Consider the following 13,712-nt stretch of genomic DNA (forward strand, 5'->3'; position numbering starts at 1 on the left):
GATGAGCCAAAGGGACATGATGTGCTTCTCCATCACCTCCTGGGCAGCTGGAAGCGTGCACAGATCCTGCAGGTCTCCGTGGGGATCTGAGCCTGCTTTTGGACACCCTTTTATTATCATCTGATATCTGGACCCATTCCTGGGGCTGCTGGCAGAGACCGGTTCTCCCAGCAGTGCCATGGTGGAGCTCCATGCTGGGTTGCACCTCTGCTTCATGCCATGGTCTCCTATCATGGGATATGGGGATGATGGGTGTTCATGAAGAGGTGTGTTGGTGAGAAGACCAAGATGGCCATGACTGTGCTGAGCCTCAGGAGCTCGAGGCTGTGCCAGGGTTGGAAGATGGAGGAGAAGAAGCCAAAGAAGGGATTGTGGCCAACCTGAAGGCATTTGACTTCCACTCAACCATGCAAAGTTCAGAGATATCCCCATCCCAGACCCCAGCTCTGTCCTCGAAGGGAGAAAGTACAATTATTAGTGAGGATGAGGCAGTGAGAACCAATGGCCTCTCTCTTTGCAAGCCTCTTATGAGTGGAGATGGAGAAGACCTCCCAAAGGCAGCTACAAAGCATGAAGGCCCACCTCGGAAACCTCCATCATGAGACCCCCCTCATTCACTAGGATTTCCTTCCTGCAAAGACCCACAGATGTGGGTCCCAAAATCTCCCTTCCCAACCTGTTTCACCAGCTCATGGAGGACATCTTCTGCTCACAGGCCACCTCCCGAACACTCACCACTTGCCTTCTGCTGAAGCCGTGGATGAAACTGGCGCCTGAGACACCACCAGTGCCTGGATCCCGGTTCTCTATGCTCCTTCTTTAGGATTCCTGAGCAAAAAAAAGCGATTAGTGGAAGAATCCCTGAGTCCTTGAGGCACATCAGGGTGTGCCGGTGAGAGGAAAGGAAGGAAGCCTGAGAAGATCAAGGCATTAATTATCTACACGCCTGGGGGAGGAGAAGCTCAGCAGCCCCTTCCTCCCCTGCTGACGTCCATGGAGCTCTAGGAATGCATATTGAGTGGAAAATGAGCTGAAAAACACTTCTTCAGAAATGCTGAGGCATAGGAATGGCAGATCAGCTCCCACTTGGAGCAAAGCCAAGGCTTTTTTGTTCTGAATTCCCATCAAAGCCAAGATTTCCCGGCGCTCCTGCAGAGCCCTGGAAGAACGTGTGCATTGGGCTCACAGGCTGATGCCGGGATCTCGTCACCTCCAGAAGGAAATTTGGGCTGGATGGCCAGAAATGTGGGCCTGGGACCCATCATGGCCATGGGGGCAGAAGGTTTGACCATTTTCTCCAATGCAGAAGTCCAGCAGTGAGACTTGTCTTCTTTTGGGGTTTTCACCCCAGGTAGCTGCACCCGTTTGACTGTGGTGAACCTTGATTGCAGCAAGAGGACAGAGGAGACCATGAGAATGAACCTCAAGAGATGAGTCTTTCTCCACTAAACACCTTCTTTGCCAAAAATCTGAGTACTCAAAGGCAGGTGCTGGGGTGGTAGATGTCTGTGGGTGAGACCAGAGTGACAGTCTCCTCCAACCCAGTTCAAAAAGAGAAAGTTGCCATCAAATGTCACCTCATCATGGGCAAGCTCTACCAGGTCCACCACCCTGACAGGCTGGTGTTGTCAGGACATGAGAAATTAGCTTAATTTCCGTTATATTAATAAATAGCTTTTAGAAGTAATTAAATTCTTCATGCAAGACATCTCTGGTGTGGTGAGTCACAGCAGAGCCCAAGGCAGGAGGGACTCAACCTACATCTCAGCTGGGGGAGAACCTGAAAGCCTTGTAGGACCCTCCCCATGGTGATGTCCAATGTCTGGTGGTGGCAACATCCCTGCCCTGAGGCTTTCTCAAAGCTTCAGCATTTGAAAAGTGATGGTTTTCACCTCCAACATTAGTTTTACGTTGGCTGGATGAGCACAGTCCCAGCTCTCAGCTGCCTCCCTGGCTTTGACCACAGATGCTCTTCTCTCCATCATCACTATCCCACGACCCACCAGCGGATGGAAATCTGGAACCCGGTGGAAAGGTGCAATTACCCTGGGCAGCAGCAGCAAAGGTCGCCTGTAAGCAGCCACTAATGCAATTATTGGCATCATCCAGCTGGATGAACAGAAACCAGGCGGCCAAAGAGCCTCGTGAGGCCAAATCCAGCCACCGGGCCAGGCCTTTTTGCCAGGAATTAATTCAATCAGTGATGCTGCAAGAGGAACCCAGGCTATTCCCATTTCCCAATGAGTTTCATCTGCCTTTTGCATGGATAAAAAGAGGCTTTGAAAAGCTACCTTGCTTAAAATCTCTTTCTTAGCCTTGCCGCTTGCCTGTACCACCCTTGCTCCAACCCCAAAATGTCATATTTTAGGGGGATTTCCCATTTATTCCAGGTGCTGTAGGGCTGGGCTTGAGGCTACAGGTCCGGCTGCTGAGCTCAGCAGAAGCAGCTGGGGCTGGCAGGCAGCCAGCAGCTGCTCTTCTATTTTCCTTTTCTTTTTTTGGTTTTGTTTTTAACACTCCCTCCACTATTTACAGTGTCCCCACAGCAGGACAGCTGGCTACGACGCGTTCACCTTGGGGACATGCAAGGACATGCAAGGAGGACACCAGCTCGGAGCTTGTCCCAAAGATGGAGCACTGGAGGTGGGATAAGTGCTGGTGGCCCATCGGAGGAGTGAGTTGTGTTCGTTCTCAGCTGCATTCCCCGGATACTTGCGGAAAGCCCTGTGTTCCTCACCGCGGGCTGCCGAGCTTGTTTGCACAAGGTGTGTTTTCTACTCTGCTCCCGGGGAAAAAAAACACTTTTTACCCCCAGTTTCCGTCTCCCTGTGGCGGCTGAGGGAGCGGGGGAATTTCACAACGGCACCGAGCCATCGCCAACCCAACCCCACAAGCCTGGACAGCCCCGGGATGAGGGTGATGGCTCCAGCCTGGCTGTGGTTGCGAATATTCACGGTTGCTCCTGCCAGAGCCCGTTTCCCCCATGGCCCCACTGCCCGGCTTGGCCGCGGGCTCATGCCAGGATCGATGAAAACCAGCGTTGTGCACCGTAGCACAGGCGCCAGCAGGATCCATATGGGCTGAGGTACCTCATCCCGCATCACGCAGCTGCCCAAAACTCTTTGCCTTCTATTTAGGTGCCAACTCCGGGGGTGCATCACTCAACAAGGAGCTCCCCACATCATCCAGATGATGCCAGTTGGCACCTTCACCTTTACCAAGACCCATCGCAAGGAAGGAATGGAATAATTTTGGAGGGCAAACTGGGCTTGCAGGGAAAGGAAGGGCCAAGTCCATCATCTCACATAACCCCGGCATCTCTGGGCTGTTTATGCATCTGCACTTTCATACCTAACGCATCCCCCCGGGGTTTTTTTCCTTATTGCTCTTTAATAGCCCTTCTCAGGAAGTGAAGAGGCTCGATCACCTGGTTAATGAGTACCGAAGCCACCAAACCCTTTGGTTGAGACCCAGTTACCACGGGGAGACCCTGTCCCCAAGACCCAGCTGCTCTCCGCAACCTCCAGCTGTGGCAATCCAGCTGTTTGCCGTTGCATGAGCATCCCACCCTGCAAATCCCACTTTTGGGGTTGTAGGGACCCCCCTATTCAATCCAGATGTTGGCACCCCCGTGATGCCAAGCCTGATGTTTGCACGACAGCTGTCGCCCCGCTAACCCAGCTGTTCCACCCCACCCTAATCCAGCTGTGCCCCTTGCGCAGCCCCCGCAGGTGCCGGGGCCGGAGCGGGGCGGAGCGGGGCGGCCCCGGGGCGGAGCGGGGACGGGCGGTAATGGGGCGGCTCCGGGCGCTGAGCGCGGCTGCTGCCTCCCCGGCGCATCCCGCTGCCGGTAAGTGCCGCGTACGGAAGGGACGGGACCCACCGAACCGGGCAGGATGGGACCCGAGAGGGTCGGAGTGAACCGGGAGGCGTGGGGCTGGAACGGGCAGGTTGGGACCTGAAAGGGTCACAAGGAACCGGGAGGGATGGGACCCAAGAGGGTCGGAGTGAACGGGGAAGGATGGGGCTGGAGGGGGCAGGATGGACCTGACAGGGTCAGAGTGAAATGGGAAAGATGGGGTTGGACTGGGCAGGATGCGTCCCAAGAGGGTCACACGGAACCGGGGCAGGATTAGACCCGAGGGGGTCAGAGTGAATTAGGAAGGATGGGGCTGGACCAGGGCAGGATGGGACACGAAAGGTTTACACAGAACCGGGAAAGATGGGGTTGGACCAGGCAGGATGGGACCCAAGAGGGTCAGAGTGAACGGGGAAGGATGGGACCCAAGAGGGTCAGAGTGAACCAGGAAGGATGGGGCTGGACAGGGCAGGATGGGACACGAAAGGTTTACACAGAACCGGGAAGGGTGAGGCTGGACCAGGCAGGAGGAAACCCAAGAGGGTCACACGGAACCGGGGCACGATTAGACCCGAGGAGGTCAGAGTGAATTAGGAAGGATGGGGCTGGACCAGGCACAACCCAAGAGGGTCAGAGTGAACCGGGAAGGATGGGGCTGGACAGGGCAGGATGGGACCCAAAAGGTTTACACAGAACAGGGAAGGATGAGGCTGGACCAGGCAGGATGGTGCCCAAGAGAGTCACGCAGAACCGGGACAGTATCAGATCTGAGTGGGTCAGAATGAACCAGGAAGGATGGGGCTGGACTGGGCAGGATGGACCTGACAGGGTCAGAATGAACTGGGAAAAATGGGGTTGGACTAAGGAGGACGGGACCCGATAGTGTCGGAGTAAACTAGGAAAGATGGGGTTGGACCGGGCAGGATGGTACCCAAAAAGGTCAGACCGAACCATGCAGGATGGGGCTGGACTGGGCAGGATCGGGCCTGAGCATGTCAGACCAAACTGGGTCAGGATGATACCCAAGGGTCAGACCCAACTGGGAAGGATGGGACCTGAGGGGGTAAAATCAAACTGGGCTGGATGGGACCCGGCAGGATCAGACTGAACCGGGCAGGATCCGACCCAAGGGGGTAAAGGACCAGACTGGGCAGGATGGGGCCTGACTGGACAGGATCAGACCCAAACAGCTGAGACTGAACCAGGCAGGATTGGACCTGAGCAGGTCAGCTTGAACTGGGCAGGATGGAGCAGAACTGGAGAGGTTGGGGTCAGAACTGGAGAACATCGGGGCTCTGGTTGGGCTTTGGGGTGACCCGAGCCCAAATATATGTACATATATAGATGGATTGATGGATATGTGTATATATAGATACATATATATGTGTACAAATATATACTTTTGTACATATATATATGCACAGGTATATTTGTATATATATGAGCATGCATGCATAAACATGTACAGAAGCATAAATACATTTGGATATGTATGGATAGAGGAATGTATATACATGTGTGTGAGTCTGTGTGGGCACAGAGACATATTGGTGTATATAGATACAGAAGTTTGTATATACGTGTGTGTGAGTGGAGACACATATTTATATATACACGTATTGAGAAATGTATATGCGTGTGTATACATGTGTGTAGAGCCATATGCGTTTGTGTATGTGTGTATAGAGGTATATTTATTGATAGAGGTATATATGCTTGTATATATGTGGTTTTATGCATATATGTGTGCATTTTCCCATTTCCAACAAGAAAATGCTCCCTGGGCTGCTTGGAGCATCCCTGAGATGCCAATTTATTTCAGAGATAAAGGACCAAAGCGTGGGGAGGGGAGGGGAGGACAGAGGACATCAGTGGCAGAGCCACTTGGCATCACCAGAGGGACCATCCCTGCACCCTGTCCCCGCGGGTCCACGTTAAGCACCCAAAAATGCCCAATCTTGACCCAATTTGCCCACATCATCACACCTTCCAGCTTCAATAAATGGAGATTTCCCACAAAAAACCCCAAGTTTGGTCCCCAACCACCCCAGAGCAGATGGGACATGTCCATGGACACCTGAAGATGTTTTGGCGACCGGTCAGGAGGTGCTTGGGGATGGGGATGTTGTGGCTTTGGCCAAGTGACACGCAAGGCAGGAGCATCCCCATCTCCATCTCCTTTAAATTCTGCTGATCTGGAGCTTTCGCTTCCCCCCCATGTCACCAGGCCACCAAGATGTCCCCACAATGGTGTTCTCGCAGGGAAGGACAAACCAAAGAGGAAGGGCTGGCAGGGATCCCTGGGATGTGTTTTTGAGGGTGAATAAAGGGACTTTTTGAACAATCCACCAGGACAAAACATGAGCTGGGGACAGGCCATGGGCACAGGATGAGGCCGAGTGTCTTGACGTGGGTTTGTTAATTGGAAATAGTGATTTCTGGGTTGCTATCGCGCGGTTACAGGTGGTTGCAGGTAGTGGGTATGGTTGGTGTGGGGATTCTCCAGTGACTAATGGAACGGTTGTGCTCGGCGTATCCCGCAGCTGGGATTTTCCTGGGATCGGGAGGGATTTTTTCCTCTCCTCTGGCTTTCCTAACCCTCCCAGCCCAGCAGCACTGGGATTCAGTGCCCAATTTCCCTCTTACAAAGAGTTCTTTTTGCTCATTTGCCATTTTTTGAGGCGCGTTCCCTTGTTTTTCGGCTTCTCATCATGCATTTGGCTCAGCTCTGCCCTCCGCCACCGATGGCCTGTGTAGCCTTAGGCATGTCCCTTAACAACTCCCAACAAACACCCCTCCAATGAGTGTTTTGGGGAGAAAATCTGTTAAAATGGGGTGCAAGTCACTCTGGTTCGCTTCAAACCCACTGCCCGTGCCTCAGTTTCCCCTGCGTGGCTGTGGTGAGAGGCAACAAGGCAACTGGAGCATCTTCCTTCTCTTGGTGCCACCACTCCAGGTGACCTCCTTGTCCACAGCATCTACCGCAATAGCCCTATCTTGGAAGGAGCCAAAAATGGGGGAATAGACCCTAAAATGGGGGGAAAGACCACAAAATGGGGTAAAAAGACCTGAAAAATCTTGGATGTGATGGCATGGCTGGTGGCCGCATCCTGGCACGGTCTGGGGTCCATCCCTTGGCTTGGTGGCATTTGCCAGCTCTGGATGTCCCTTGGTGTCTGGGTCTCTTTTGGGGTGCAGGGGGTCTGTGTGTATATAGGCAGCTGCATATAGGGGGTCTGTAGGGGATGGAGATGTGGAACCACGACAGAGCTGCTGGCACAGGCCGTGCCACGTCATGACCACGTGGCCACGCTGTGCCACACGATGCCCATGCCGTGCCACCCCAGTTTCTGTTCCCCATCACCCCGGGGTGCTGCCGTTGGCTGGAAAGGGGAAGCGTTGCTTAACGTGGCACCCCAGGACTGCAGATGTTCCTGGGTGCTGGGGAGAACGGCGGCTCCCAGCACCCTGTGACACCCCCCTGGCACCCCAGCAGGTAAGACGCGCTCGCAGGTCCCCCCTTGCCCATCACCTTGTCCCCAAATGTCACAGTGATGCTCTTGTGAGCTGTCAGGATGGCAGAGGGTCCTGTGGATGCCTAGGGTGGGCGCTGCCTGGTCCTGGGGTGCCAGGGGAGGTTTGGGGGGTCCCAGGGGATGGGGCAGGTCACGGCCTATGGGCACTTACTGGCTTGGAGGTGGCAGAGGTGGGTGCTGGGACTGCCTGGAGCTGGGGTGACAGTGGGGTGCGCTGGGCTGCGGGGGGGCGCTCAGTGAGTTGCACGGGGCTCAGCAGGGTATGGGGGGCACAATGGGGTGCAGGGGGGCCCGGTAGGGTGCAGGGGGTCTCAGTGGGGTACAGGGGGGGCTCAGCAGGGTATGGGAGGCACAACGGGGTGCGGGGGTCTCAGTGGGGTGAAGGGGGCTCAACAGGGTGCAGGGAGGCTCAGTGGGGTAGAAGGGGGGTCGGTGGGGTACATGGGGGCTCAGCAGGGTATGGGAGGCACAATGGGGTGCAGGGGGGCCCGGTAGGGTGCAGGGGTCTCAATGGGGTACAGGGGGGCTCACCAGGGTATGGGAGGCACAATGGGGTGCAGGGAGGCCCAGTGGGGTGCAGGGGGTCTTAGTGGGGTACAGGAGGGGCTCAGTAGGGTATGGGAGGCACAATGGGGTGCAGGGGTCTCAGTGGGGTGAAGGGGTCTCAATGGGGTACAGGGGGGCTCAGTAGGGTATGGGAGGCACAATGGGGTGCAGGGGTCTCAGTGGGGTGAAGGGGGCTCAACAGGGTGCAGGGAGGCTCAGTGGGGTAGAAGGGGGGTCGGAGGGGTACAGGGGGGTTCTGCAGGTTATAGAGGGGCACAGTGATGTGCGGGGGGACTCAGTGGGGTGCAGGGGGGTCTCAATGGGGTACTGAGGGGCTCAGCAGGGTACAGAGGGGCTCAGTGGGGTGCAGGGAGGCTCAGCAGGGTATGGGGAGCACAGTGGGGTGCAGGGGGGGCTCAGTGGGATGCAGGGGGGGCTCAGTAGGGTATGGGGAGCACAATGGGGAACAGGGGGGCCCAGTGGGGTGCAGGAGGTCTCAGTGGGGTACAGGGGGGCTCAGCAGGGTGTGGGAGGCACAATGAGGTGCAGGGGTCACAGTGGGGTGCTGGGGGCTCAGCAGGGTTCAGGGGGCTCAGTGGGCTGCAGGGGGGCTCAGTGGGGTGCAGGGGGGTACAAGGGATATGCAGCAGCAAGGAGAGCAGGGGTGGACTGATCTGCATTACCAGAGCATCCCCAAAATGGGGGAAGGTTTGTGTGTGTCCCCAACACTCTACCCAAGCCTGACCCCATGGCCAGGGTGCTCTCTGGGGCTGGCAAATCCCCAGAGACCTGAAATGGGGCCACCACGGTGGTGCAAGCGAACGGGGTGGCCTCTGGACTTGTGTTTCCCCCCCGGTCCCCTCTGCCCCATGCACCTGGTGGCTGGAGCTCAGCCACCCTCCTCCCTGCCTCAGTTTCCCTTCCCAGCTGTTGTGGGGACACCAGCCACCCCGTTTCCAGGCAAACTGGTCCCCACCAGACATCAGGGCTGCCGCCGGCCGGTGTTGCAGACAGGTCTGCAGTGGTGGAGGAAGCGAGAGGGGGAAGGAAAAGCAGCTCTGCCCACGTGCCCAAGCTGCTGCCACCCAGGAGCGTGGGGCACCCATGGGTGGCATGGTGAGGGTTTCAGCCTAGTGACATGGCTGGGGTGAGGGGTCTCTTCATGCTGTGGGACCACCTCTTGCAAGTCTCGGCCTCTAAGAGAAGCCGACAGCCTCTGCCCCGGCTCAGAGCAGCCCAGAGGACACGGGGATGGGCTCTGTTAGCCCACAAAACTGAAAAACTCCAGAACCAGCATGTCACCAGTGCCGCTTCCAAGGTGAAAGTAACCACAAAATCTGTGGGTTGTGTTGGGCTGGGTGCAGATGGCATCTCCTGCCACTCAGGGGACGGTGACCGGTCATAGGGATTTGGCACCCCCTGCAGAGGAACAGGAGGCCGTGCTGGCGGCCAACAGCTCATTGTGCCGCAATTTCCTCTCCAGCATCGGGTTGAGGGTGGTTTGGCCTGTGCAAACTTTTCTGTGGGGTGGAAGTGTCATGGGAAGAGGAGCTGAGATCATGATAACCATGGTGTCCCATGTGTTACCACCCTGTGCGGTCCTGCTGTCTCCACCTTCACCTCCCTGATGGGCTTCTAAATTAATCACTGTGGTTTAGAATCACAGAGTCACAGAAGGGTTTGGGTTGAAGGGACCTTCCCAGCTCCCCCAGTGCCACCCCTGCCATGAGCAGGGACATCTTCACCAGCTCAGGTTGCTCAGAGCCCCGTCCAGCCTGGCCTGGGATGTCTCCAGGGATGGTTCATCCACCACCTCTCTGGCCAACCTGGGCCAGGCTCTCACCACCCTCAGTGTAAAACATTTCTTCCTCATGTCTGGCCTGAATCCCCCTCCTTTAGTTTCAAACCATCACCCCTTGTCCTATCAAATCAGGCCCTGCTCAAAAGTCTGTCTCCATCATTCTTCTCGGGCCCTTTTAAGGCCGCACTAAGGTCTCCCTGGAGCTTCTGTTCTCCAGCTGAACACCCCAACTCTCTCAGCCTGTCCTCCCAGCAGAGCTGTTCCAGCCTCGCATCATTCCTGTGGCTCCTCTGGCCCCTCTCCAGCAGCTCCATGTGTGTCCAGTGCTGAGGACCCAGAGCTGGACCAGCACTGCAGGGGGGTCTCACAGAGCGGAGCAGAGGGGCAGAATCCCCTCCCTGCACCTGCTGCTCACGCTGCTGGGGATGCAGCCCAGGACACGGGTGGATTTCTGGGCTGCAAGCGCACGTTGCCGGCTCATGGCCAATCTTGCACCCCCAGCACCCCTGAGTCCTTCTCCTGGGGGCTGCTCTCCATCCCTCCATCCCCAGTCTGGACTGATACCGGGGGTTGCCCCGACCCAAAAGGATGGGGCTATAGGGTTGCACACACTGGTCCAGGTGCATCTTGCTAGGGTGGATGTGACATCACATGGCCAAGTCACCAACCATCCTCTTTGTCATTCGCAGATGCTGCTGAGGGGCCGCACCAGCAGAGAGGACATTGATCAGGAGAACCACCACCATGGCCAATTTGACGGTCTCCATTGGGGCTGGGAGGAACTCATGCACCTTTCACGAGGAGTTCAAGCAGGTCCTGCTACCCGTGGTCTACTCGGTGGTGTTCATGGTGGGGTTGCCCTTGAACGCCGTGGTCATCGGGCAGATCTGGGTGGCCCGTAAGGCGCTGAGCCGCACCATGATCTACATGCTGAATCTGGCCACGGCTGACCTGCTCTACGTCTGCTCCCTCCCGCTCCTCATCTACAACTACACCCAGAAGGATTATTGGCCTTTTGGGGACTTCACCTGCAAATTCGTCCGCTTCCAGTTCTACACCAACCTCCACGGCAGCATCTTCTTCCTCACCTGCATCAGCGTCCAGCGGTACCTGGGCATCTGCCACCCCTTGGCCTCCTGGCACAAGAAGAAGGGAAAGAAGTTGACGTGGCTGGTGTGTGCCGCCGTCTGGTTCATTGTCATCGCCCAGTGCTTGCCCACCTTCATCTTCGCTTCCACCGGCACGCAGAGGAACCGCACCGTCTGCTACGACCTCAGCCCGCCGGATCGCTCCGCCGCCTATTTCCCCTACGGCATCACCCTCACCGTCACCGGCTTCCTCCTGCCCTTTGTGGCCATCCTCGCCTGCTACTGCAGCATGGCCCGGATCCTGTGCCAGAAGGACGAGCTGATAGGCTTGGCGGTGCACAAGAAGAAGGACAAAGCTGTGCGCATGATCATCATTGTGGTCATCGTCTTCTCCATCAGTTTCTTCCCCTTCCACCTCACCAAGACCATCTACCTGATCGTCCGTCCCTCGCCCAGCCTGCCCTGCCCGGCTCTGCAGGCGTTTGCCATCGCCTACAAGTGCACGCGTCCCTTCGCCAGCATGAACAGCGTCCTTGACCCCATCCTCTTCTACTTCACCCAACGCAAGTTTCGCGAGAGCACCCGTTACCTCCTCGACAAGGTGAGCTCCAAATGGCGGCAGGACCATTGCGTTACCTACGGCTCCTAGGTGAGGATGAGGACCACCTTGGTGTCACCAGGCCTGGGCATGGAGCAATTTTGGCTTTAGGCTCCACAGAGCAGAGGTGGCTTCAGCTGGGGATGTGCTGGAGGAAAAAAGGATGGTATCTTCTGAACTTTCAGCACTTCCATCCCATCTCTAACCTGCAGCGGCACAGCACTAACACCATCACAGCACAGATCCGGTGTCCTCTCTCTGGCTTGGTTGCTCGGTTGAGCAGCTTTGCACCGTGTTTCCTTGGCAGCAAAGCCACCGATGCAATAAAAACCACCAGTGGGACCGTGGAGAACATGGTGGGACCATGGAAGAGACAGTCCCTGGCTCAGGGAGAGCTGCTGGGGGACAATTTCTCCCTATTCTCATTTAAAGCTTCCCTGATGGGGCCATGCAAAGGCTGGAGAAGGTTTGGTTCAGCTCATACCTGTCTGGGGAACATGGGCCTGTGTGTGTTTCCATCTCAAGATCGGTGTCATGGACATTTTTGGGGGTAATACTGGCCCAAAATGGGGCCAGACTAGTAGGAGACATGGGTCTACCAGTACCACTGGTGCCACAAAACGGTGGGAGAGCGTCCCTGGCCAGACTGGGAACTGGGAAGGGGGACATAAGGGCACGTGGGACAACCGTGCTGGATTTCTTACCCAAGCGATGACCATGGGCTGGATTAGACACAAGCCAGCAGTGCTGTCACCTCCATGGGGACCTTCAGCATCATCCAAGTCCAGCTCCCCACTTAGCCCAGCACCCCAAATCCATCCCATCCCAGCATCCTCAGTGTCCTGCTGTCACCTCCTAACCAGGATCCACCAAAATCAGAGCCGGCACACTTGGATGTGATGCCAGAGTTGGGAAACCCACGCCACTGAGCTACTCGGTGTCCTTGGTCATGTCACCACACGTTCCACCATTGACTTGGTCACTCCACCATGCCCACATTGGGTCGGGGCTTGAGCTTTGAGCCCCACAAACTCCATCAGGATGCTGCTCCTTCCCAGCAAAGAGGGATTCGCTTCCATGGCATGGGGTGGACGTACCACTAATCACTCTGCAAGTCTTCTCTAACCTATAGAATGTACAGAATAAACCCTCCCCCCTCTTTCAGGTGGATATGTGCACATATAGACACCCACTGTGTATACGCACATACATCACATCCAAGCAGGGGAAGGCTTGTAGCCCAGCACAGGCTCCGTGGTGTGGATATTCTCAGCTCTGAATACATTATATCTATACAGTGTATGTATGTATATATAGTATACATATATATAGACGTAACTGTTTCGCTGCATTTCTTGCAGGTTGTGCGTAATAATCACATCTAAGCTGATTTTTAAGCAATTTGCTTCAAATCTCTGGAGATGAGCGTCCCATCCAAGCACGTGACTTCATCCCCACAAGCGTGCGGGTGTCTTCCTCGGGTTCCCAGCCACCCCAGGGTCTCACCAGCATCCAGAGCTGGTGGTCCCAACCTGGTTCCTCACTGTCATAAGGATGAGGAGAGCGCTCAGGGTGGTCATCAGCTCTTGGATGATGTTCAAAGATCTCGGCATCACGGTGGGCTGGGATGGAGGGGGACCTTACAACGACATTTTAGCTCAAGTCATCTGGTTTTGCAGGCGCAGTGGCCATGTCCTGGTGGAGAGGATTGTGCACGGTGACAACAGCTTCGGGTTGTGGCACAGAAAGTGATGAAGGAGGCAGATCCAGCCTTGGGGTTTTCCACGGTTGGAGCTCATCTGTGCCAAAATCTCCTCTAATGTATTCTTGGGGTCTTGCAATGGAAAGGCAAATGCCGGGGACTGTGAGACTGGTGGCAGGTGGGACAATCCCAGCCTGTTGTCCCTAATTCTCCCCAGACAAAAGGAAGGTGACAGAGAGGGACATGCCAGGCCACACCATCCAGACCCAGGAGAGGGCGCAAAATATTCAGATTTGGAGGACTTCAGCTGGGACTGCAGGTGCCCACCCGGCTTCAGGGAGCGATGGAGGGTCCCAGTTCCATCACACCAACCCGTGCCTGGAGAGCACCCATGGGATGAGGCAACCAGCCAAAATTCAACCACAATACAGCCTTAATGGCAAAAAAATAAGCAGGTCCTAAAGAAGCTGGTGGTGGATGCAGGGACATCCTTGATGATGTCTCTGATGGTGGAATCACAAATTTGGGGTGTTTTTAAGGGTAGGAGGCACATGGAGCTCATTCATTTTTGCATTTTGGGTC

General features: G+C 55.8%; 1 protein-coding gene across 4 annotated transcripts; it reads left to right on the top strand.

Annotated features, from left to right (window-relative positions):
* Positions 1-2,512: 2,512 nt before the first annotated feature.
* Positions 2,513-12,876, top strand: P2RY6 (pyrimidinergic receptor P2Y6). Of its 4 annotated transcripts, none has more exons than XM_082075995.1 (2): positions 2,513-2,765; positions 10,432-12,876. In XM_082075995.1, the coding sequence occupies exon 2, from the start codon at positions 10,487-10,489 to the stop codon at positions 11,477-11,479; it is 993 nt and encodes a 330-aa protein (XP_081932121.1). In that variant the 5' UTR covers positions 2,513-2,765; positions 10,432-10,486; the 3' UTR covers positions 11,480-12,876. The 4 variants fall into 4 exon arrangements, with proteins under 4 accessions (XP_081932121.1, XP_081932122.1, XP_081932120.1 ...); XM_082075996.1 differs by lacking the exon at positions 2,513-2,765 and adding an exon at positions 3,780-3,850; XM_082075994.1 differs by lacking the exon at positions 2,513-2,765 and adding an exon at positions 7,256-7,355.
* Positions 12,877-13,712: the final 836 nt, after the last annotated feature.

The sequence above is a fragment of the Streptopelia decaocto genome (assembly GCF_964273445.1).
Source record: "Streptopelia decaocto genome assembly, chromosome: 1".
Classification (NCBI taxonomy): Eukaryota; Metazoa; Chordata; class Aves; order Columbiformes; family Columbidae; genus Streptopelia; species Streptopelia decaocto.